The sequence below is a fragment of the Callithrix jacchus genome, chromosome 4 (assembly GCF_049354715.1).
Source record: "Callithrix jacchus isolate 240 chromosome 4, calJac240_pri, whole genome shotgun sequence".
Lineage (NCBI taxonomy): Eukaryota > Metazoa > Chordata > Mammalia > Primates > Cebidae > Callithrix > Callithrix jacchus.
The window spans coordinates 35,800,925-35,825,315 of NC_133505.1; the positions used below are offsets into that span (position 1 = coordinate 35,800,925).

The 24,391-nt window shown below is 45.9% G+C and overlaps 1 protein-coding gene across 1 annotated transcript; it reads left to right on the forward strand.

The window, feature by feature from the left end:
• The first annotated feature begins 3,023 nt into the window (after nt 1–3,023).
• On the forward strand, nt 3,024–6,717 carry LOC144582397 (uncharacterized). Its single transcript, XM_078370883.1, has 3 exons — nt 3,024–3,297; nt 5,137–5,873; nt 6,499–6,717. Exons 1-3 carry the CDS (start codon nt 3,237–3,239, stop codon nt 6,691–6,693), a joined length of 993 nt encoding a protein of 330 aa, XP_078227009.1. The 5' UTR covers nt 3,024–3,236; the 3' UTR covers nt 6,694–6,717.
• The last annotated feature ends 17,674 nt before the right edge of the window (nt 6,718–24,391 follow it).

Below are 24,391 nucleotides of genomic sequence, written 5' to 3' on the forward strand. Positions count from 1 at the left end.
ACCCTGTTGTGCTATAAAGGGTAGGTCTTATTCATTCTAATTCATTCATGTTTAAAAATATTTAGTTTATTTAATCAATTTATTCATTACCTATCTCTACCTCCCCCAACCCTCCCTCTATCCTTCTCAGCCTCTGGTAACTATCCTTTTAGTCTCTATGTTCATGAATTCAATTGTTTTGATTTTTATATCCTGCAAATAAATGAGAACATGCAATGTTTCTCTTTCTGTCTGGCTTATTTCACTTAACATAATAATCTCCATTTCTATCCATGTTGCAAATGACTGGATCTCATTATTTCTTTATGTCTGAATGATGCTCCACTGTGTATATGTACCATGTTTTCTTTTCCTTTCTTTCCTTTTTTTTTTTTTTTGAGATAGAGTCTGTTGCACAGGCTGGAGTGCAGTGGTGGAATCTTGGCTCACTGCAATCTGCCTCAGCCTCCCGAGTAGCCGGGATTACAGGTGCCTGCCACCACACCTGGCTAATCTTTGTATTTTTAGTATAGATGGGGTTTCACCATGTTGGTCAGTCTCGTCTTGAACTCCTGACCTCGTGATCTGCCCACCTCAGCCTCCCAAAGTGCTGGAATTACAGGCATGAGCCACCATGCCCAGCCTGTACTGATTTTTTCTATTCATTCACCCATTAACAGACACTTAATGGGGGGTTCCAAATCTTAGCTATTGCAAACAGTGCTGCAGCAAACATAGGAATGAGGACATCTCTTTGATATAATGAATTCCGTTCTTCTGGGTACATTCCCAGTATCGGGATTGCTGGATCATGTCATGGCTTTATGGTTGTCTGCTAATACCCACTCTTCATCTCTAGCAACGGAACTCTCAAGTATCAGCTGAGCACACATGGACCCAGCTAGAGACAGTCTTTCTCAGTTTCTCTTGCAGCTTAATGTAGCTGTGTGACTGTGTTCAGGCTGAGGGTGTGTAAGCAGACAACTGCATTCTTTCATCAAGTTAAAAAACAAGATGGAATTAAAATACTTGATGATATTAGGGTATGACTTGGGAGATGGGTAATAAGAATAAAAATGTTCTGAGGTCTTTGTATTATTTTGATAGCAAGTAAAGATATTAATCACATTAGGCTCTGGTAAGTATGCATGCTACAGTTTCCAGATATCCTCTAAAAGGTGAAATTTGGACCTGAATCTGGGATCTCTGTTTCTAAATAATTCTGGAGGAAGAAAATTCTTAGAGTGCCATTGACAGGTTGAGTCTGGGACCCAACGTGTCACTGAGCGTCCCTGTACGCCTGAGCCTCTGGAACTTCCTATCACTGCCATCGGGCAAACTCACTTCTGAGCCTTTCCCAGGACAACCCTGACCCTTTCTTCTTCTCCATCGCACTCATTCAGAGCTCCTTCATGTCTTCAGCTACCTTCTGTTTACCAGCTTCCTTCTAACAGAACTTGCCTGTCAGGAAAAGCGTGTTCGCCTACAAATAAATTGAGAGATTGCGTCTTCCAGGAATCTTATCATCATTGCTGGGGAAAATGGAGACAACTCATGTTGGTCATTGCTATGGTTTGGATATGGTTGTAAGGCCCTGCCAAGTCTCATGTTAAAATTTGATCCCCAGTTTTGGAGGTGGAACCTGGTGGGTGGAGGTTGGGTGGTTGAAACAGATCCCTCATGAACAAATCCATGCCATTCTCAAACCAGTGATTTCTCATTCTTAGTTCCTACAAGAACTGGTTGTTGAAAAGATCCCATCACCTCCTCTATTCTTTCTCTCCAGCTTCCTCTCTCTCTCACTATATGATCTGTACAAACTGTCTTTTCTTCTCCTTCCACCATGAGTAGAAGCTTTTTGAAACCCTCATGAGCGCAGTTGTTGGTGCCACGCTTCTCATACAGCCTCCAGAATCGTGAGTCAAATAAACCTCTTTTCTCTATGTCACCCAGTCAGGAATTCCTTTAGAGCAACACCAGTGGACTAAGGCAGAAAATACAGATGGTACATTGGAACCCCATCGGCCTGGTCACAAGATGCTGTCTCACATCTCCCCAAACCCTCTGCTCATTTGGGTCTCTTCACTCATGCTCATTTGGCTGATACGTGACTATATGTCCTTTCTGCTGGCCATATCCAAGTGTTCAGACCAAACTCAAGGCTCCTACGGTATGTGGACTGTTGATCTCCACCCCGCCATCAGACTTATGTCCTGATACGGCACTGTGCCTCTCCCTATGGTGTGTACACTCCTGAGAGATGCTTCCTTGTAACTGATGAGAAGGTATATCAGAAGGATCTCAGGGTGGAAAGACTCCTATAGAGCCCTCTCAAGACAAAACAAAACAGAGGGGAACTCCTATGGTTGAGGGTCAGAAGGAGACCCTACCCTCCCTCACCTGCTATGAATCTGACAAAAGACATATTCAATCCCCTCCCACACCCTCAGTTCCCATGTCCCCAAAAATGTTTTCATTATTTCATTATGTCTTCTGGATCTCTATTCCCCTGTTCCTTCAATGTGCATTGTTGAGTGGCTACTGCATACTCAGCAACAGTCTATTTGTCTTCTGCCCCTAACCCAGGAGGCCAGGTTCCTAGTTACTGGTCTCTTTTGGGTCCCCTTTTACTGCCTGCTGCAGAGATGTGAGGTCCCACCCCCTCGGCTCAGCTCATTAGGGCTTCTTTCATGTTAAAGCAGGCTCACAGGACTTCCTGGCCAGAAAACAAATTCTTGAGCTGGAACACGTTTCTAACCCAATCCTTGCTTCAAAGGGTGGGTCCCTTCCACTCCTTGATCTTACCCCATTCTAATTCCTGCTGCAACCTGGCCCAGCACCCTGCCTAGTGTGATCATGTCATTCTTCCTTCTCACCTTCCTCTTGACCCCTGCTCTATTCCTTCCCAGGCTTGGTATCATTCTGTCACCTGCCTGTAGTTGGCAGACTGTCAGGTCAACTGCCCCACCTCTCCCCAGGCCATATGAAGCTATAAAGGCCTCTGCAGCCCTTTCACAAGAGAGAAAGAGGCAACTACATTGCCTGGAGGAAACTTAAGGAACCCAGGCACCCAGCTGCCCACCCCCAAGCCCAAGTTCTTCCCAGGAAGACAAACGTAGGAGACCCACACTCCTGGAAGCGTCAGCTTTTATCTTTTCCTTGAAGTCCCCTTTCTCAAGAATCCTCCGCTCTTTGCACTCTAAAGTCTTGGCACATCTAGGACCCAGGCATCGTGCTTTCCAGCCACAAGGAGACAGATGAAGATGCAGAAAGGAAATGTTCTCCTTACATTTTGGCTACTATTGCTTTTAGAAGCCGGTGAGTGATTTTATTTAAAAGTGGGTGGTCTGAGAACTTTTGAGGAGTTAGGAGAGATGTGACCACTACTGGGACCAGCTCTATTTCTCTTCCACAGAGCGAGGATCATCATTTGACTTTAATCACTTCAGCCTAACAATGTATTTCACGTGGGAGGCCGTCAGTCACAGTGGTTAAAATTGGGCTCTGGTCTCACATTGCCTACCTCTGAATTACAGCTCCATCTATTAACTGTGTGCTTTGGGTCAGTTGCTTCTCTGTGCCTCAATTTCTGCATCTTTAAAATGGTAACAACCTGTGTGATATGGTTGGGGTTTTACATATTAAGAACAAGACGAGTTGGCTGCTTTAAAAATATCACTCTCCTGGCGGGGCGCGGTGGCTCATGCCTGTAATCCCAGCACTTTGCGAGGCCAAGGCGGGCAGATGTCTTGAGGTCAGGAGTTTGAGACTGGACTGGCCAATATGGTAAAACCCTGTCTCTACTAAAAATGCAAAATTAGCTGAGCCTGTTGGCAGGAGAATCGCTTGAACCCAGGAGGCAGAGGTTTCAGTGAGTCGAGATCGTGCCAATGCACTCCAGCCTGGGTGACAGGGTGAGACTCTGTCTCAAAAAATAATAATAATAAAATGAGTCCAGGTGCAGTGGCTCACGCCTACAATCTCAGCACTTTGCGAGGCCAAGGCGGGCAGATGTCTTGAGGTCAGGAGTTTGAGACTGGACTGGCCAACAAGGTAAAACCCTGTCTCTACTAAAAATGCAAACATTAGGTGGGCATGGTGGCTTATGCCTGTAATCTCAGCTACTCAGGAAGCTGAGGCACTAGAATTGCTTGAACTGGGAGGCAGATGTTGCAGTGAACCAACATTGCTTCACTGCACTCCAGCCTGGGTGACAGCGAGACTCCGTCACAAAAACAAAAATAAAATAAAATATCACTCTTCTATATTCTACAAACTCAATTTCTCTTCTACTCCTACACCTAATTCCATGTCAGCCTCCCATGTACAGGCTGGAGGCTGAATGTCTTCATCCTTCAGGGAAATAGAGGGCAAAAATTTGAAAAACTTTAACTCCGGCTGAGCCTCCAAGAAGTTAAAAACCTTCCCAGTACCTTTAGACCTTGCTGTACAGCCCTGAATCCTGGGAGCTCTTATGTATTTGAGCTACATATAACTTGCTCTTCTCAGCCTCGGCTGTAGTGATCAAGGGCCCTGGGAGCTTTCATGCATGTAGTCACCTGGCTTCTTGCTGAAGAGCAGACACCTGGGCCCCATCTCAAACTCTAATTCATTTCGTCTGGAGTGATTTGCCTAAGAATCTTTTTACTTAAGAATATTTTCAACATGCTCCCTTAAGTAATTCTGATATAGGTGTTTTCTGAATATTATTCTGAGAAATATTTGCTAAGAACGAAGCAATACTACTTAAGAATAAATTGATCAGTACATACTAGCTTCACCTAGTCCTATAATTCTTCTACATTACTTTTTATCTGTATTGGATCTTGTATAGCAGAATGTGGAATAAGCTTACCTACCAGTAAAACCAGGTAACTCGGTATTGGGGGTGTGTGGGTGACCTAGCTGAGTCCCCACAAGTGCAGATTCAGTAGCCTGGGCTCAGTTTCCTCTCGCACTACTCACTAGCTGTGTACACGTGGGCCGGTGTCACCATTTTTTAATCCTCAATTTCTTCATTTCAGCTGGTGATACTAATAGCATCTATGTTACAGGGCTGTGGTGACCAATAAATAGAATTATTTATGCTATGAATTCAAGCAGTAAGCACAAAGTATATATACACAATGTGTATTTGTCATTACATGATTTCTTCAGCAATAAATTCCAGTGGGACTAGCTCCTCTGCCAACCCTGGATTCAGTGTGACCACCACTGGGGCCAGCACAGCCACCAGCTCTGGGTCCAGTGTGACCTCCAGTGGGGCCAGCACAGCCACCAACTCTGAGTCCAGCACAACCTCCAGTGGGGTCAGCACAGAAACCAACTCTGACTCCAGCACAACCTCCAGTGGGGTCAGCACAGCCACCAACTCTGAGTCCAGCACAACCTCCAGTGGGGTCAGCACAGCCACCCACTCTGAGTCCAGCACAGCCTCCAGTGGGGTCAGCACAGCCACCCACTCTGAGTCCAGCACAACCTCCAGTGGGATCAGCACAGCCACCAACTCTGAGTCCAGCACAACCTCCAGTGGGGTCAGCACAGCCACCCACTCTGAGTCCAGCACAACCTCCAGTGGGATCAGCACAGCCACCAACTCTGAGTCCAGCACAGCCTCCAGTGGGGTCAGCACAGCCACCAACTCTGAGTCCAGCACAACCTCCAGTGGGGTTAGCACAGCCACCAACTCTGGGTCCAATGTGACCTCGGGAGGCTCTGGAACATCTGCTCCAACTGAAACGCACACAACTTCTGATAGAGTTAGCACAGGCGCTACTACTGCAGTGAGTGAGGTGAAGCCTGCTGGGTCCCTGGTGCCGTGGGAAATCTTCCTCATCACCCTGGTCTCGGTTGTGGTGGCCGTGGGGCTCTTTGTTGGGCTCTTGTTCTGTGTGGTGAGTAGCTAATATGTAGGAAAATGCCTGGGGGAAGGAGCAACAGAAGCACAAGAAAATGGGTGTGAATAGTAGGGCTCTCAAGTCAGGGGTGGCTGGGGAGGAAGGGAGATCAGGGGAGAGTTACACAGAGAAATGGCAGGTCAGTGCAGAGGAAGCTGGTGACCTGCAGGAAAGGGGGCCACAGAAAGGACTGGAGGGGCTGGGCATGGTGGCTCACGCTGGTAATCTCAGCAGTTTGGGATGCCAAGGCGGGCAGATCACGACGTCAAGAGATCAAGACCATCCTGACCAACATGGTGAAACCCTGTCTCTACTAAAAATACAAAAATTAACTTGACGTGGTGGCATGCACCTGTGGTCCCAGCTACTCGGGAGGCTGAGGCAGAAGAATTGCTTGCACCTGGGAGGCGGAGGTTGCAGTGAGCTGAGATCGCACCACTGCACTCCAGCCTGGTGCCTGGTGATGAAGCGAGACACTGTCTCAAATTAAAAAAAAAAAGAAGAAAGGATTGGAGGGAAAAGTAGTATGATTGGAAGGGGAAGAAGATTCCAGAAGGTGTCTGTGGTGAAGGCTTGGGAGATAGGGGTGCAATTCTGAAATTATTGACTCTTCTTTTTCTAGAGAAACAGCCTGTCCTTGAGAAACGTCTTTAACACAGCTGTGTATCGCCCCCATGGCCTCAACCATGGCCTTGGCCCAGGTCCTGGAGGGAATCATGGAGGCCCCCACAGGACCAGGTGGAGCCCTAACTGGTTTTGGAGGAGACCAGTATCCTCAATTGCCGTGGAGATGAGCGGGAGGTACAATGGGCCCTGAGCAGCCCCCGAAGCCAGTGCAACATTCTTCAGGAAGAAAGAGACCGGGGGATCCAAGACCTGGTTTCCTTCATTCACCCCAGGAGTCCCCTCCCAGCTTTGTTTAGGATCCTGGCAATCTTGAGGGAGACATTCCTCACCTCTCTTGCCTTTAGCAGACACTGGAAAGAGGATACCATATCGCTCATTTAGAAATAAATACATCTAACAGACATGACAAAGAGAAGCTGTGTGCGCCCCGGGGTGGGTGTCTCTAGTTCTGAGATGAACTTCTCAGTTATAGGAGAAAACCTCCATGCTGGAATCCATCTGGCATTCAGAATCTCCACAGTCAAATCCAGAGACCTCATTCTTACCTGTGTGTCTGCACTTTCTTTTTTGTGAGACAGAGTCTCACTCTGTTGCCCAGGCTGGAGTGCAGTGACAGGATCTTGGTTCACTGCAACCTCCACCTCCTGGGTTAAAGTGATTCTCCTGCCTCTGTCTCCTCAGTAGCTGGGATTACAGGTGCCTGCCATTACACCCGGCTAATTTTTGTATTTTTAGTAGAGATGGGGTTTCACCATCTTGGTCAGGCTGGTCTTGAACTCCTGACCTCATGGTCCACCCGCTTCGGCCTCCCAAAGTGCTGGGAGTACAGGTGTGAGCCACCATGCCCAGCCTGCATGTCTGCATTTTCTAATCCTTTTTGCCCCGGGCAAGATCCTCGTATCTCTGAGACACCCCAGTTGGCAGGAGAATTGACTTGGGAGAGATAAGGAGGGAGGGTGGGTGCCAGGATGCCATGGGCTCATGGGAGAAGCCTGTGGAAAACAGTGATTAGGCTGTGGTATGTGAAGAGCCCAGAGCAGGGTGAAGTGAGGGCGGTACAACTACCTGCTGTGTGTGTGTGTGTGTGCATGTGGGTGGCAGGGTGTATTCACCTGCAGTTGAGGTTCCAGGGTATTTTCATGTACTCCGGGCTTGACTACCCATCATGGTGGAGGTGCTGCTGACACTCGTCTCTCTCAGGGTGCTCTCTTGGGGAGAAGAGAGACAGAGAGACGGTGCTCCTTGGTTTCCCAAGGGAAAGACTTTCTGACCTATTAAGGCCAGATATTCTAGGGGGCTTTTGGCAAAGACCCTGAGATTCTCATAAATCTGCTCCCAGAAGATCTGCATATATCCTTTTCAGGAGTCCAGGTCTTGGAAGACAGAGGGGAGCTGGGACAAAGCCCTCAGCAGAGAATTAGCATCTGTTGGTGGGTTCACCCCAACTCACAGCAGTAGAAACTGCTCCATCTTCCACCACTTATTGGGTTTCTCCAGTGTCAGCAAACCAAAGGGTTGGATCTTACCAGTGTGACCATAGGAAAATAGCCTGCTGCATGGTGACAGTGACACCATCTTGAAGTGAAACCACCATGATGGCCATTTTTTTTTTCATGGAGTCTTGGAGTGGTGCAATCATAGCTCATTGTAACCTTCAACTCCTGTGCTCAGGCAATCCTCCTGCCCCACCTCCTGAGTTGGTCGTGTGCCACCATGCCTGGCTAGTTTCTAAAAATTTTTGTAGAGACAGGGCCTCACTTCGTTGGACAAGTTGATCTTGAACTCTTGGCCTCAAGTGATCCTCCTGCCTTGGCCTCCCAAAGTGCTGAGATTACAGGTGTGAGTCACTGCACCTGGCCGGATGACCAATGTTTGACTCCTGCATACCAAGGTGTTCTGCATCAAGGCCTTAAAACAATGCCTGTAGCGTAATTAACCTCTCACAAAGATGCTAATCTAACCTCCCCAGCAGTCATGGGTTTCGGCAGGAAAGTCTGTGATGTGACCAGTTGCACATGTTTTACCTAAAAGCTTACTCTCGAAAGGATATTTTTGGAGAGGGAGTGCAGGAATCCACCGTCTTATAGCCACCTCAGACATCACTTCTGCTTGGAAGTCTCCATTAAATACTTCTCTGTGAGAACCTGGATTTGTCAGTCTCTTTCTTTGGTCTCTGTTCCCCTCAGCCTGTAGGGGTATGTTTGTGTAGACCTGCTCATGGTAGAACATTTGGTGATCCAGCCAGGAGCTGAGAGAACCAGGAATGGGTAAGGAGAATGAAGTACCTGTGAGGAAACCCCAGGGTGGCAGCCACATCTGTGTAGGGTCGGATGGCACAGGGGTTCGATACCTGTGCACCTCTGTGTGAGCTCAGGGAGGCCTTGAAAATGCCAGGTGGCCTAGAGCAGCTATTCACTGAAAGCCACTAGTGCACTGGGGTAAGGAAGGGTGGCCAATAGCCGCTGCCATGGGTTGGCTGTATCTTTAAACAGTGAAGGTCCAGCCAGCAGCAGAAGCCATAATTAAATGTCTAGAGAAGGAATTGCAACTAGAAAAGGACATGTAGACATATACCTCTCCAGGTCTCTCCTCGCATCCAACTTAGCAAACAACATGGAACACAAAGAGATAAAAATTGAAGCATTAGGATGTAGATTTGTCCACCTAGGGAGAAAGACATAGACATGACGAAAAATCAGAACCATCATAAGTAAGCCCAATTGGGATATAAAAACTTGGAATCCCTGGTATTGTGATGAAGAGGAAGACTGAGGACACAGAAGTCACAGGTGTGGAGGGGATGGGGATGGTTGGCAAGCTGCTCCCTCACTCGAAGGAAAGCAAAACCCAACAACTGCAGCAAAATGGGGGTCAGCTGATACAGGAGACTCTCAGTGTCAGGGAATCTATGGTTGCAGAACTCTTAGAGATCACAAAGACCTTTAAACAACTACCTAGGGAATCTTGAGCTGCTTGGACAGTCTGACTGTGGGACACATGGTTGATAATATTTTCTAAAACACGAGAAGCAGAAAAAATGGGTAACATCACCAGCCTCGCAGCACTGCCCCAGCATTTGTTAAGGCAAAGTAGACACAAGGGAGTCAGAGCTTATGGACTGGATCATTCAAGCTATGGGGGAGGCTTGGCCTAATGCAGGAAACTTACCAGAAAGGACGACCTCGTGGCAGTCAAAAGAAGAGGCCCTGGGGCTTCTCTAAGAATTAGAAATGAGCCAAGTCATCTACGTTTGGGTTTTTACAGGACTTAAAACAGTTTTTCCTGCAGGGATGGAAACTAAATTGCTGCAGGGTGTACCAGGAGAATGGTACGGCCATTTGCTGACTTTATTAAGTCCTACAAATGGGACAAGATGTATATGATGTGGGAAGACTGGGCACTGTGGCTCATACCTGTAATCCCAGCAATTTGGGAGACCGAGGCAGGCAGATCAGTTGAGGTCAGGAGTTCGAGACCAGCCTGAACAACATGATGAAACCCCATCTCTACTAAAAATACAAAAATTAGCTGCGTGGTGTGTGTCTGTAATCCCAGCTACTTGGAAGGCTGAGGTAGGAGAACTGCTTGTACTCAGGAGGTGGAGGTTGCTGTCAGCTGAGAAGCCACTGCATTCCAGCCTGGGCCACAGAGTGAGACTCCATCTCAAAAAAATAAAAATAAAAAGTGCCTGGCACAATGGCTCACACCTAATCCCAGCACTTTTGGAGGATGAGGCTGGTGAATCACCTGAGATTGGGAGTTCAAGACCAGCCTGGCCAACATGGCGAAACCCCATCTCTACTAAAAATTCAAAAATTAGCTGGTGTGGTAGCAGGCACCTGTAATCCCAGCTACTCAGGAGGCTGAGGCGGGAGAATCTCTTGAACCTGGGAGGTGGAGGTTACAGTGAGCCGAGATCACGTCATTGCACTCCAGTCTGGGTGACAAGAGCAAAACTTCATGTCAAAGAAAAAAGACAAAAAATACAACAAAAAAGATGTATATGATGTGGGAGAAGCCATCACAGATTTGGGAGCAACTGAGAAAGCCAGGTACAGGGTGCGATTTGTAACTCAGCAAGGGCTGACAAAGGGGGAAAATAAAGCTCCACAGGAAGCAGTGGGGGAATGAGGAAAAGGGACCAGTTATTGTCAAGCAGAGGCGAATGTGGCATGACTTATTGGGAGCAGAAACATTCTGAGAAAAAAATATGGAAAATATGAAAACTGCTGTGTTAGTAGCCTTATGGAGGGAAGTACAGACTGAAGAGCCGTTTCGTCCCTTCTTCTCTGCCCCTCCAGCAGTAGTGGAAGATGACTCATCCCCTCATTCTAATGCTCCAGCCTATCAGGTTGAATTCACCCTGGCCCCAAGATTAGGAGTGGGGCCGTGGTCAACCCCATGTTGGAGGTGACCAGAGGCTCCATATTGAGCTAACCATTTACTGTCCTCTAAACAAAATGAGGAGAAGACTGTTTCCTTAGTAAACACGAAGGCAGAATGTATTTTAATTCATGGGAATTCATAAGTAAAATCTGATCAATGGTCTGCCATCAATGGTTATGGGGACAAACGATCTGGGTGAGAAGGTCTTTAACACATCTAGGTATTGGGAAAGATCCCCCTGCCCCATATATGGTGTTTCTTTTCCCTATTCCAGAAAACATTTTAGGCATGAGTATTCTGTTAGGAAAGACTTTGCAAACTTCAGTGGAAAAATTCAGATAGAAGGTGCATGTAGTGAAGACTATTCTTGGGAGAGAGGCGAAATGGGAGCCCAAGCAACTTCCTGCCCCTACATGGGCTGTCAACATTAAACAGTTCACGTTGTCCAGGGAGCGTGCTGAAATAAGTGCACTTATTATCCTCCCAATAAGCGAAACAATCATCAGCCCAGCCTAAAGCCCATGGAAGAGTCTTGTCTTTGTTCTTGCTCCCGTCTGTTCTTTCTCAGTTTTGTTATCTTGTTGGCATTATGTCAACACTGAAGGTTTCACTGTGCTGCAGTAATGGATTTTCGTTTTTTTAACTTTTATTTTAAGTTCAAGGATTCAGGTGCAGATTTGTTACGTGGGTAAACGCGTGTCAAGGGGGTTTTTTGTACAGGTTATTTCATCACCCAGCTATTTAGCCTTGTGCCCATTAGTTACTGTTCCTGATCCTCTCCTCCCTCCCACCCTCCACCCTCTGACAGGCTCCAGCGTGTGTTGCTCCCCTCCATGTGTCCATGTGTTCTCATCATTTAGCTCCCACTTACAAGTGAGAACATGTGGCATTTGGTTTTCTGTTTCTACAGTAGTTTGCTAAGAATAATGGTTTCTACCTCCAACCACTGGCAATTTGTTTAAGTTCCTTATAGATGCTGGATATGAGACCTTTGTCAGATGCATAGTTTGCAAATACTGTCTCCCATTCTGTAGGTTGTCTGTTTACTTTGTTGCTAGTTCCTTTTGCTGTGCAGAAGCTCTTTAGTTTAGTTAGACCCCATATGTCACTTTTTGCTTCTGTTGCAATTGCTTTTGGAATATTTGTCATAAAATTGTTGCCCATGCCTATGTCCTGAATAGTATTGCCTAAGTTGTTTTCCAGAATTTTATAATTTTGGGTTTGACATTTAAGTCTTAAATCCATCGTGAATTAATTTTTGTGTAAGGTGTAAAGAGGTCAAGCTTCAATTGTTTGCACGTGGCTAGCCCGTGATCCCAGCACCATTTATTGAACAGGGAATTCTTTCACATTGTTTTTGTAAGGTTTGTTGATGATCAGATAGTCATGGGTGTGTGCTCTTATTTCTGGGTTTTCTATTCTGTTCCACTGGCCTATGTGTCTGTTCTTGTACCAGTGCTATGCTGTTTTGGTCTGCAGTAATGTCTTACGGCACTGGGTGCTCATCTACGGAATGGAGATGGGCAATCAGTCCTCAGAAGATGAAAGGCCCAGGGCCCACAGTGAAGTTTTTAGGGGTTACGTGTTGGGTAAGACTCCTTTCACACTGGGTGCAGTAACTGACAAAGCCCAACAATGTGAACTGCAGAAACAGTAAAAGAAATCCAAACATCTGTGGGTCTTTTGGGTCATTGGAGAGTATTCATCCCACATTTAGCCTAATTTTTGAGACCCCTATACAGACTTATTAGAGAAAGGGCACATCGGACCTGGATATACCACAGCAGGGAGCTTTGAACAGGCTGACCCGCTGGTGCAGCGGGCACAGGCCTTAGGCACCCTTTAGAGGGTATGGATAGGACTTTGGATGTTACTGCTGCTCCTGAGGGTATGAGTGGGACCTTATGGCAACTGCAGTCTAGGAAATCAGTCCCTTTAGGAAAGGAGCCGAAACCAGGAACTCTCCTGTTGAATAAGAAGTGCTATTAGCATAGAATGCTTTACAGCAGGTGGAACTGCTACCAAAGACCTTTCCCATGATTATGAGAATCAAGGTATGGCTAGAAGGATTTTTAAACAACCCACCTCCACTGTAGCCCCAACACCTATCTTGAATAAATGGCATGATTATTTGCAACAAGGAGGAGTTCTAGCAATGAGTCCCTTAAGCCCAGAATTACATGCTGCATAAGGCTCTGTGACATGTGAACACCAAAGGATACCAGGTGAACCTCTCCAATTCAAGCACCGGACACAGTAAGCATCCAGATGATGCTTGGTGTACAGAGGACTCCAGCAGGGGAAACCTCTGTCCTTGGACTGCTGTTGATACATGGCCGCAAACTGATGCAATCGGGTTTGATACAGGTGGGCATCAGAGGAGCCAGCGGGATGAGATGCAAGCAGCCTGGTTAATAGTCACACATGAGCCTGGCCCCTGGTTCTTTGCATTCATAGCTGAGCTGTATTCAAAGGACTAAAGATGTGGCTGGCTCAACAGGAGCAAGAAAAGTGGATGATTATGCACAAACCCATATGGAGCATGAACATGTGGCAAGACATATGGGAAAAACTGCAACGCCTTGTGGCTGATTTAACTGTGTTTCACATGACTGCACACAAAAACCACTCAGTTCCAGGAAATATGGAAGCTAAAACCCTAACAAAAATTAGAAGAATCATGCCAGGTCAGGCCACTGAACTAGCGACCTGGGTACATAACAAAAAGTGGTCACAGGGGAGGGAAGGGGCTTCTAAAAAAAGAAGGTGGTCACGGAAGTGCAAGAGTAGGCTGGGGATGGTCATGTGAGCAGGATTGTTCTTAAAATATAGTGACCTAGTCCAGGTGCAGGTGCAATTCCAGCACTTTGGGAGGCTGCGGTGGGACGATTACTTGGGGCCAGGAGTTTGAGGTCAACCTGGGCAACATAGCAAGATCCCATCTCTACAACAACAACAAAAAATATATAGTGCCCTCCCAACAGCTCTTACAAATCATTTACCATGTTGTCTACTGTAGATCCTATCAAGCAGGACCGTATTTAGATATTCAGAGGGCTGTCCACTATGAAACAGATTGGCAAGTGGATTATGTAGGCCCTGTCCCTATAAGTCAAATGTGTTAACCTGCATGGTCACAACTACCGGACTGCTGCAAGAGTCTCCCTATAAGCAAGCTAATGAAGCCAGTACTATTAAAGGCTTAGAGGCTCTCAGTACTATATATGGATATCCCTGGCACATCGACAGGGACCGAGGGAACCATTTTGATGGATACGATGTGCAGGACTGAGCCAGGAAACGCGATACAGTATGGCACTTTTATCTCCCATAGAAGATTAACCTCCAAGCAGCAGGTTAATTAAAAGAAATACCAGTCTGTTGCAAGCACAAATTCAAACTTTAATTTGGGAAACCTACCTAGCACAGGTAGATGATGTGTTATCTGCAGACTTCATTTCTTTAAATTCAACTAAAGTGGGGACGCCTGCCCCATGTGACCGGCTAGGACAACCATCCCCAAGCCCACCACTGTTTCCAAGTGGTAACTGAGATGATTGCTTTGCTTGCTCCCAGACCTCATTGACAACCAGTGTATTTTGTACATGAAGATGGCAGCAGATACACTAATCGGGAGGAAACACATTCTGGGGATGGAATGGCAAATACCTCCAGGCTGGATAGGCTATTTCCTGCTAGAAAGTGGGGAATATCGGCCTTTGAGGTGGCTCATGCCTGTAATCCCAGCACTTTGGGAGGCCAAGGCAGATGGATCACCTGATGTCAGGAGTTTGAGACCAGCGCAACTAACATGGTGAAACTCTTTCTATTAAAACTACAAAAACTAGCCGGGTGTGGAGGCACATGCCTGTAATCCCAGCTACTTAGAAGGCTGAGGCAGGAGAATTGCTTGAACCCAGGAGATGGAGGTTGCGGTGAGCCAAGATTGTGCCACTGCACTTCAGCCTGGGCAACAGAGTGAGACTGTCTCAAAAAAAAAAAAAAAAAGAAAGAAAAAGAAAAAGAAAAAAAACACAGAGAGAGAGAGAGAGATCATGGGGAATATGCTGAGAGTGGTCCTCATTGTCACTGATTCTGTTGAACCCTGGACCCTCACCCACCCACTGGAAATGGTCAGTGTTTGGAAAACTCTGTCCCTACCGTGAAAGCTCTCTCTCTCTTTCCCTCCCCCACAAAGAGGCTCCCTTATTTCTCACTTTACATACCGGCCCGAGCCCTCCCGCTGCTTCTGCCTTATCAGCACTCCCCAGCTCCCCTCCCGCTGCTTCTGCCTCATCAGCACTGCCCGGCTTCCCGCCGCCCAGTTTCTGCCTCATCAGCTCTCCCCAGCTCCCTGCCGCCCAGCTTCCCGCCTAGCGGTTCAAACTGACCAAACGTTGCCCACCACCTCAGCTTTCTCACTTCCCACTCCCTCGGCCCTTCAGCCTCCTATAAAACAACCCTACCCCTCTGAGCGGCGCGGCCATTTTTCCTTTTCGTCCCGGCTGGCACGCCCGGAGGCTCTTTTCTCTCAATAAAGCCTGAACTTAAGGAATTTCTTCTAGCCTGTGGTCCGGTTTCTTTCCCAATGAGCCCAGTCTTCCCGCAGAGGGTAGGTCGGACAGTCAGGAGAAGCATGTACACCCTGTGGCACAGTGGTGGGCTCTCTAATATGGTTTACTGTCAACCAAGTTACTTTGACAACCACTGCTGACCCTTCATCTGCTGGGCAACATACGTGGTACACGACCCCTTTATAAAAACCAAGAGCTGCCTTGTTTCCTAACTGTCTAAACGAATTGACTAGCATTATTCTAATAGAAGACCATCTTCCCTTGCAAGTACCCACTACTTTTTCTTCCTTAGTTATAATCTGTCACTACTAACACCAGCTGTTGCCTGTGAAGCGAACTTTCTCCTACAATGGGCCCCAGACTCTGCTGGTGGCTTACAGAAAAGCACCTGTCAGGCATGGGCCTCACGACACCCTCTAGGGCTTCTGGCCTGCTGTGGTGGTTAGCTCCCTTTCAAGAACAGGATTGAATAAAATATTAGGAATAGACCACTGTTTCCCAAAATTAGATAATCGTATTGAATACAAGTTTGACTAGAAATAAAATATCCCAAGGAGCCATTAATGATATTCTTCCCTTTTTTATTTATTCATTTTATTTATTTTTTATTTTTGAGACAAAGTCTAACTCTGTCACCCAGGCTAGAGTGCAGTGGCGCAATCTTGGCTCACTGCAACCTCTGCCTCCCGGGTTCAAGCCATCCTCCTGCCTCAGCCTCCTGAGTAGCTGGGATGACAGATGTGCCCCACCATGCCCGGCTAATTTTTTGTATTTATGGTAGAGATGGAGTTTCACCGTGTTGGCCAGGCTGGTCTTGAACTCCTGACCTCAGGTGATCCACCTGCTTTGGCCTCCCAAAGTGCTGGGATTACAGGCATGAGTCATGCTGCCCGGCCTAATGCTATCCTTTCTGAAAAGGAGCATAAGGAGAGTTTTTCTGTCAATGAGACTAGCTGAGTCACTCTTCAACTGGCAACACCCTAAATAGAGAACAAAACAACCTGCTACCCAAATGCAGCCTGTGTTTATTCGGTCAATTCCATCTTTTGGCCATGTTAGTCAACCTGTTCCTCAGGGTTGGGAACAAATGAATCATTCTAAAGACACTTGACCAAATTGCACAAGGGTTATGTGATGGACACAAAGAAACTGATGTTTATATACTATACTATAATATGACAAAATACTCACTAGGCATGTTACAGAATGGGCACTGTGTCCAGGAATCTATTGATTGGCCCCAAATGGAACTTCCCAGATATATGGCACCAATTTATGGCCTTGGTGACCCCCTGCATGTTTAGGAAGGTGTTCTTTGGGTTATACATGGGCACAGGCTGAATAGTTCACACACTTACAAAGCCTCTCAATCTCCCTCATTTGACATCTCACTGGTCCTGATCTGTTTTTTTATTGGTATGATTGTTTGGCCTCCATTTTTCTTCCTCCTCTGTAAGATATTATCTGGCATGTAGAAACTCTACAAAGCCTGTAATCCCTGCACTTTGGCAGGCTAAGGTGGGTGCATCAGTTGAGGTCGGGAGTTTGAGACCAACCTGGCCAACATAGTGAAATCCCATCTTCACAAAAAGTACAAAATTAGCCTGGTGTGGTGGCATATGCCTATAATCCCAGTTACATGGGAGGCTGAGGCAGGAGAATTGCTGGAACCGGAGAGGTGGAGATTGCAGTGAGCCAAGATTGTCCTACTGAGCTCCCACCTGGGTGATAGAGTGAGACTCTGACTCAAAAAAAAAAAAAGAAAGAAAGAAAGAAAGAAAAAGAAAAAGAAACTCTACAAAGTATACAAAGTATGCAAAGAAAACTTTAAATGATAGCTGCAGGAGAATCTCTCTCTCTCTCTCTCTCTCTCTCTCTCTCTCTCTCTCTTTTGAGAGAAGTCTCTCTCTGTTCCTCAGACTGGAGTGCAATAGTATGATCTCAGCTCACTGCAACCTCCGCCACCCGTGTTCAAGCGATTCTCCTGCCGCAGCCTCCCCAGTAGCCGGGATTACAGGCACCTGACACCGCACCTGGCTAATTTTTGTAGTTTTAGTAGAGACGGGGTTTCACCATCTTGGCCAGGCTGGTCTTGAACTCCTGACCTCGTGATCCACCTGCCTCGGCCTCCCAAAGTGCTGGGATTATAGGCGTGAGCCACTGTGCTCAGCTTGGGAATCTCTCTATTAAACATGGAAGTCACTGTCATGGGAAAGTCTGTCCTCCAAAATTACTGGGCTTTAGACATACTGCTCACTGCTGTACAATGGGGGACTTGTGCAATTGTAAAAACTGCTGTGTTTATATTCCTTATGAATCAGATGATACCGCTAAATTAATGACTGATATAGAAACCCACATAACCAGTCTCTCAGATCGAACCCCTGCTTTGAATAATTGGCTTCATAGCTGGCTTGGGTTCTGGGGCACCTGGTGGCAGAAGCTGCTTCTTGGTTTAGGTGCTGTACTCAGACATTCCTTACTGTCTTGTTTTAGCCTTTACTGCTGCTGTGACATCTGCCTCCAGTGGAGCCGATGCACTACTGCTAAAGCTATGCACTTTCAAGAGCCCTCCCTTTAGGCCCAGGGACTATCACAGAAGAGATGGGCTTGTGAAATTGTCAGGGCCAGTTCTGAGAGGTGGAGTGTAGGAATACAGCCTGTTGCATGGCAACAGGGACATCATTTTGAAGCAAAGCCACCATCATGAGCAACGGTCCACCCTTGCATAACCTGAAGTGCTCTGCAGCAAAGTCTGTTTTCTTTTCTTATTTTGAGATGGAGTCTCGCTCTGTCGCGCAGCTGGAGTGCAGTGGTACAATCTCGGTTCACTGCAACCTCTGCCTGCTGTTCAAGCCATCCTCCTGCCTCAGCCTCCCGAGCAACTGGGATTACAGACACCACCACCATGCCTGGCTAGTTTCTGTATTTTCAGTAGAGATGGAATTTCACCATGTTGGTCGGGCTGATCTCGAACTCCTGACCTCATGATCTGTCCTCCTTGGACTCCCAAAGTGCTGGGATTACAGGTGTGAGCCACCACGGCTGGCCTTCACCAAGAAGAATTTATGCCAGCCACAGAAATAACCCTTCACAAAGATGCTTATTTGACTTCCGCAGCGGTTATGGGTTTCGGCAAGAAAGTCTGAGATGTGACCAGCTGCATATACTTTCCCCTAAAGGGTATTTTCTGGAGAGTGGGTACGAGTATCCATTGTCTCACAGCTGCCCAAGACGTGGCTTCTGTTCCTTAGTCCTTGTTAAATTTTCTTTCTGAGAAACTGGATTTTTCAGCTTCTTATTTTAGCCTCTGTTCCATGAAAGGGTCGTATATATCAAGTGGCTCCCAAACGCTGAAGGAGCCAAGAAACTGAAAGCAAGGCAGACAAATCCAGTTTGTCAGTAAATGGTGATTTTCTGGGAAATTGACAGACAGAAGTGTAGTCTTGAGGGGCAGCAAGACAAGCAGATCTCCACACCTGTTACCCCTAGACCCAGGGCTTACCTAAGAAAGGGTGTACATTCCCTATAGAAATGATTAAAACCAGCATCTCAGAACAGGCAAGCATGTTATGTGGGTCATAGCCTGTAATTTGTGTCGTAGTATCAAGGTTGCTTTGATCTAAAGGCAGGGGCTTGTTGTGGTGGCTGATGCTTATAATCTCAGAGCCCTGGGAGGGAGAGAAGGGAGGATTTCTTGGGTGCAGGAGTTTGAGACCAACCTGGGAAACAAAACAACACCCCATCTCTACAAAAACGAAAAAAAAATAGCTGGGGGTGGTAGCATGTGCCTGTGGTCCCAGCTACTTGGGAGGCTGAGGCAGGAGGATCATTAGAGCCCAGGAATTAGAGGCTGCAGTGAGCTGAGGTTGCACCACTGCACTCCAGTGTAAGTGACAGAGCAAGACCCTGTCTCTAAAAACAAAACAACGAACAACAAAAAACAAAGGCAGGATTTACAGTGGGTACCTGTTCTTATACCAGGAACAGTAAATAAAGTAGGAACGAGGAGGCCCATGTGACTCATGGGACCTGGTTAATCAGAAATCAACATGGCAGATTAGCATCCAAGATGGAGTCACTTTGTCTCCACAGCCTCTCAGCTCCCTCAGTCTTTGGAGGAGTCTCTGCTCACTGAGGAACAGAGAGGCCATGCTGAGCCATACGCAGGCAATCATCATCTGCTCACTTAAAGGGATCCAGAAACCAGAAGGAGAAGACAAGTTGAACACCCTGAAAAGGTTCCTCCACTGATGGGAACTGTGGCAAAACACGAAAAGAAGTAAGATCAGGTAAGGGCATCCAACTGGATCATTTAAAAAAAAAAAGTAAAACATGTATTTTCAAAATGTAATAGACAAATTGAAAGAGGCTGGCCACTTAGAGAATTATGTTAGTAATCTGGAAGAGCAAGCGGGAAAAACAACTCAAACGGACACAAGTATACAGTGTGAAAATCACCATGTAAATATAATACATTTGGAGGAGAGAGCCAGGAAGACTAATGTGCAAGGAATCAGGCTCAAAACAGAGAGGAAGAGAAGAGATGGAAGAGAAGAATTAGAAGGAAAAAAAAAAAGAAGTGAAATAGAGAAAAAGATTTGAGTTTGTAAATGAAAAGGTTCACCAAGTACAACTCTATCAATATACTAAAAACCATTGGTTTTATTTATTATTATTATTTTTTAGACAGAGTCTCGCCCTGTCGCCCAGGCTCAGGCATGATCTCAGCTCACTGCAACCTCTGCTTCCCAGGTTCAAGTGATTCTCCTGCTTCAGCCACCCAAATAGCTGGGATTACAGGTGCCCACCACCACGCCTGGCTAATTTTTTTGTGTGTATTTTTAGTAGAGATGGGTTTTCATCATGTTGGCCAGGCTGGTCTCGAACTCCTGGCCTCAGGTGGTCTGCCAACCTCAGCCTCCCAAAGTGCTGGGATTACAGGTATGAGCCACTGCACCCAGCCTAAAATCGTTGGTTTATATACTTTTTATTTTATTTATTTTTAAATTTGACATGAAGTCTCACTCTATCACTGAGGCTGGAGTGCAGTGGCACCATCTCAGCTCGCTGCAACCCCTGCCTCCTAGGTTCAAGAGATTCTCCTCCCTCAGCTTCCTAAGTAGCTGGGATTACAGGTGAGTGCCACCACACCTGACTAATCTTTGTATTTTTAGTAGAGATGGGGTTTCGCCATATTGACCAGGCTGGTGATCTACTGCCTTGGCCTCCCAAAGGGCTGGGATTACAGGCATGAGTCACTGTGCCAAGCTAGGTTTATATACTTTAAACAGGTGAACTATATGGTATGTAAAGTATAGCTCAAAAAAGCTCTTAAGTTATTACCAGGCACATCATGTAAATAAAAATTTTTATTTTCTGGCCACACGTTGTGTCGCACACCTGTGATCCCAGCATTTTGGGAGGTTGAGGCAGGCAGATTACTTGAGGTCAGGAGTTGGAAACCAGCCTGGCCAACATGGAAAACCCTGTCTCTACTAAAAATACAAAAAACAGCCAGGCATGGTGGGGCACCCCTGTACTCTCAGCTGCTTGGAAGGCTGAGGCAGGAGAATCACTTGAACCTGGGAGGCGGACATTGCAGTGAGCTGAGATCGTGTCACTGCACTCCAGGCTGGGGGAGAGTGAGACTGTGTCAAAAAAAAAAAATTATTTCCTAAGATAAACACGAAATAAATGAATGGGCATTTTGAGCTGGAGGAAGGAGAAAAGGGGGGAAATCCCTGGTGAGCAATTTAGTTTGTGCTTGATTCACATAGTTATGCTGTGAATATCTCATTACTCCCAGCAACTGGGGCGTGTGGGTAGAGATTGGAAGCATCATTACCCAGCTTTCGTCATGGAATACAGGTGTATCACTCCTGTAATCTGACAAAGCCCCAGCCCACCAGGCACGTCTGACCCAAGCAAAAGTCCAGGAAGCAGACAGGGTTAAAGGGCTGCCCATCTAGACCTGTGCCTTTACACCGTGGATTTAGCACAATGAATGATCTTCACATCGCATCTGTGCCCCACGTCTTGGACGTACAAAAAGACTTCCTGAAGAGTATTATGCAGGTGTGGGTTGTTCGATGGGAACCATCTTCCAGATCTTCAACTTCCGTATATGCTTGTTGCCTAGAACTGATCTGTCTGAGAGCACCTCTGTGGTCAGGGCTGCACTTTTCTGACTCTTTGACGATCGTCCAACATTTTCTCTGTAGCTCCCATGTTATTATGACCATATTTCTGCAGGGTGCAGAACATTTTGGGGTGTCAAAGCCTTTACTTGACAAATAATCCCTTTAGTAAAGGGATACCTCAAAAATCTAAACACCTCTAATTTAGGGATCATATACCCAGAGTAGGACTTCCCGTTTACCCCTGCCTCATGTGAAATCCTGTGAAGGGCTACGCGGAGGGTAATGAATTGGTAATTTTGGCATGTGTTAAGATGTTATTTACGCAGATACCCTGTAGAATTAAGTAACAGGAGTAATAAAAACTTCTTTTTTTCTTTCCTTTTTTTTCACAATCTCTTCCTTTCCATCTACTCTTTAAAAAGGTGTCCCTCTCGAGGTATCTCATGACATTAGAGCAGGAGCAGAATCAGCAGAAAGAACAGAGAAGGCAGCGCCTTATTTAACCAAGGAGAAAAATTCCATGGCTGCCAACTCACCTTATCCGTCTGCTTGCCTGTTTTAGAATATTCAAGATTTATAAACAACCTGTTAGGACACAGCAATGTGCTATGAAGCATACTTCCCTGAATGTATACCATTTTCTGTAAGGGGAAAGAGCTTCCTGTTCACTGGTTTTTTAGTTTAGGTAGCAATTGTGTATTTTGCATGATTTCAAGGAGAAAGTGTTGTAAGTTGCAACTGATTAATGTTAATGTTACATCTTAAGATAAAAGACACATAGAGAGGCCATATGGCATTGCAGCTAAGAGCACAGATTGTGGAACTTGAATTTCTGGTTTTTAATCCAATTTCAGTGCTTTGCACAAACTCCTTCACTTTTCTGGGTCTCAGTTTCCATATTTGTAAACATGAGAGTGAAAATAGTATCCACTTCACAGAGTTATTGTGAAGCCCTTAGAATAGTCCTGCATTTCATAAGCACTTAACAACATTTTTTTCATAAGTTTTGTTATTTTTAAAATGTTAGGTAAGTTGACCGGGCAAGGTGTCTCATGCCTGTAATTCCAGCACTTTGGGAGGCGAGGTGGGTGGGTCATCTGAGTCAGGAGTTTGAGACCAGCCTAGCCAACATGTGAAAACCCATTTCTACTAAAAATACAAAAACTAGCTGGTATAGCGGTGGGCACCTGTAGTTCCAGCTACATGGGAAGCTGAGGCAAGAGACTCACTTAAACCCTGGAGGCAGAGGTTGCAGTGAGCCAAGATCGCACCACTGCACTCCAGCCTGGTCAACAGAGAGACTCCACCTCAAAAAAAACCCATAAATAAAATGTTAGGTACGTTAATGGTTCATATTTTCTCAAAAATATGGAAAAATGTCATAAGAAAAGCATTTTTATTTAACTTTCACCAGAAAGTTACTGGGGTGCTATAAATCGAACACTTAGAGTCTCACAGGGCATAGAAAATTTTTTTGAAGTTTATAAACTTTAAAACATATCTTTTGGTGCAGAGAAGTATGTTCAGGTGATCAATAAAAGCTTTTCAAGGAAAAGAATATTACAGACAGTATGACGTCCTGGAAAAGATGAAACTGTGGAGACAGTAGGAGTCAATGGTTGCCAGGGGTTACGAGGGTGGGGTGATGACTAGGTCCAGCAAGAGGATTCTTGGGGTGTGAAACTACTATCTATGATACTGCAATGACGGATGCATGTCACTGCACATTTGTCAAAACCCATAGAACATGCAAGAGTAAACCCTGATGTAAATGAGGTGGGGAGGTCGTGTCTGCTCAGGGGCAGGAAGTCTGTGGGACCCATGTACTTTTCACTTAATTTTGCTGTGAGCCAAAAACTGCTGTAAGAGATAAGGTTTATTAATTAGATATACTGTTATATATACACAGCAGTAGAATATATTACTGGTATTTGATGTTATATATGGAGAGAGCCCAGTAGAATAATGTGAAGAAAGTAAAATGGGACTGTAAGTTCATAGAGCAGGAGGAACCATTTAAAAACCTAGACTATTGAGGAAGAGTTTGCTTATATATTGTTAAAAAGGATATTGGAGGCTGGCCGCAGCGGCTCATGCCTGTAATCCCAGCACTTTGGGAGGCTGAGGCGGTTGGATCACCTGAGGTTGGGAGTTCAAGACAACCTGACCAATATAGAGAAACCCCATCTCTACTAAAAATACAAAATTAGCTGGGTGTAGGGGCACATGTCTGTAATTCCAGCTTCTTGGGAGGCTGAGGCAGGAGAACCACTTGAAATCAGGAGGCAGAGGTTTCAGTGAACCAAAATCGTGCCATTGCATTCCAGCCTGGGCAACAAAAGCAAAACTCTGTCACATACACACACACACACACACACACACACACACACACACACACACACTCAGAGAGAGAGAAGAAGAATGGAGACTGGGTGCAGTGGCTCACGTCTGTAATCCCAGCACTTTGGGAGGCTGAGGTGGGAGGATTGCCTGAGTCCAAGAGGTCAAGACCAGCCTGGGCAACACAGTAAGACCCCATCATCTCTCAAAATAAAATAAAATAAATAGGATAATGATGAGTATTGAGATACTGACAGTGTTTAGAGTCCACTGGAAACATTTCGAAGAGTAGTAAAACTGCTTTATTATTTCAATGCCTATATTTACAATATGGTAGAAATTACATTCTTTGCAATAATTAAATGGATGATAAAAACTTACATTAAACATAAACAGATGAGGGAAAACAGCTTTTCAAAATTGTTTTTGAGCATATACAGGACAG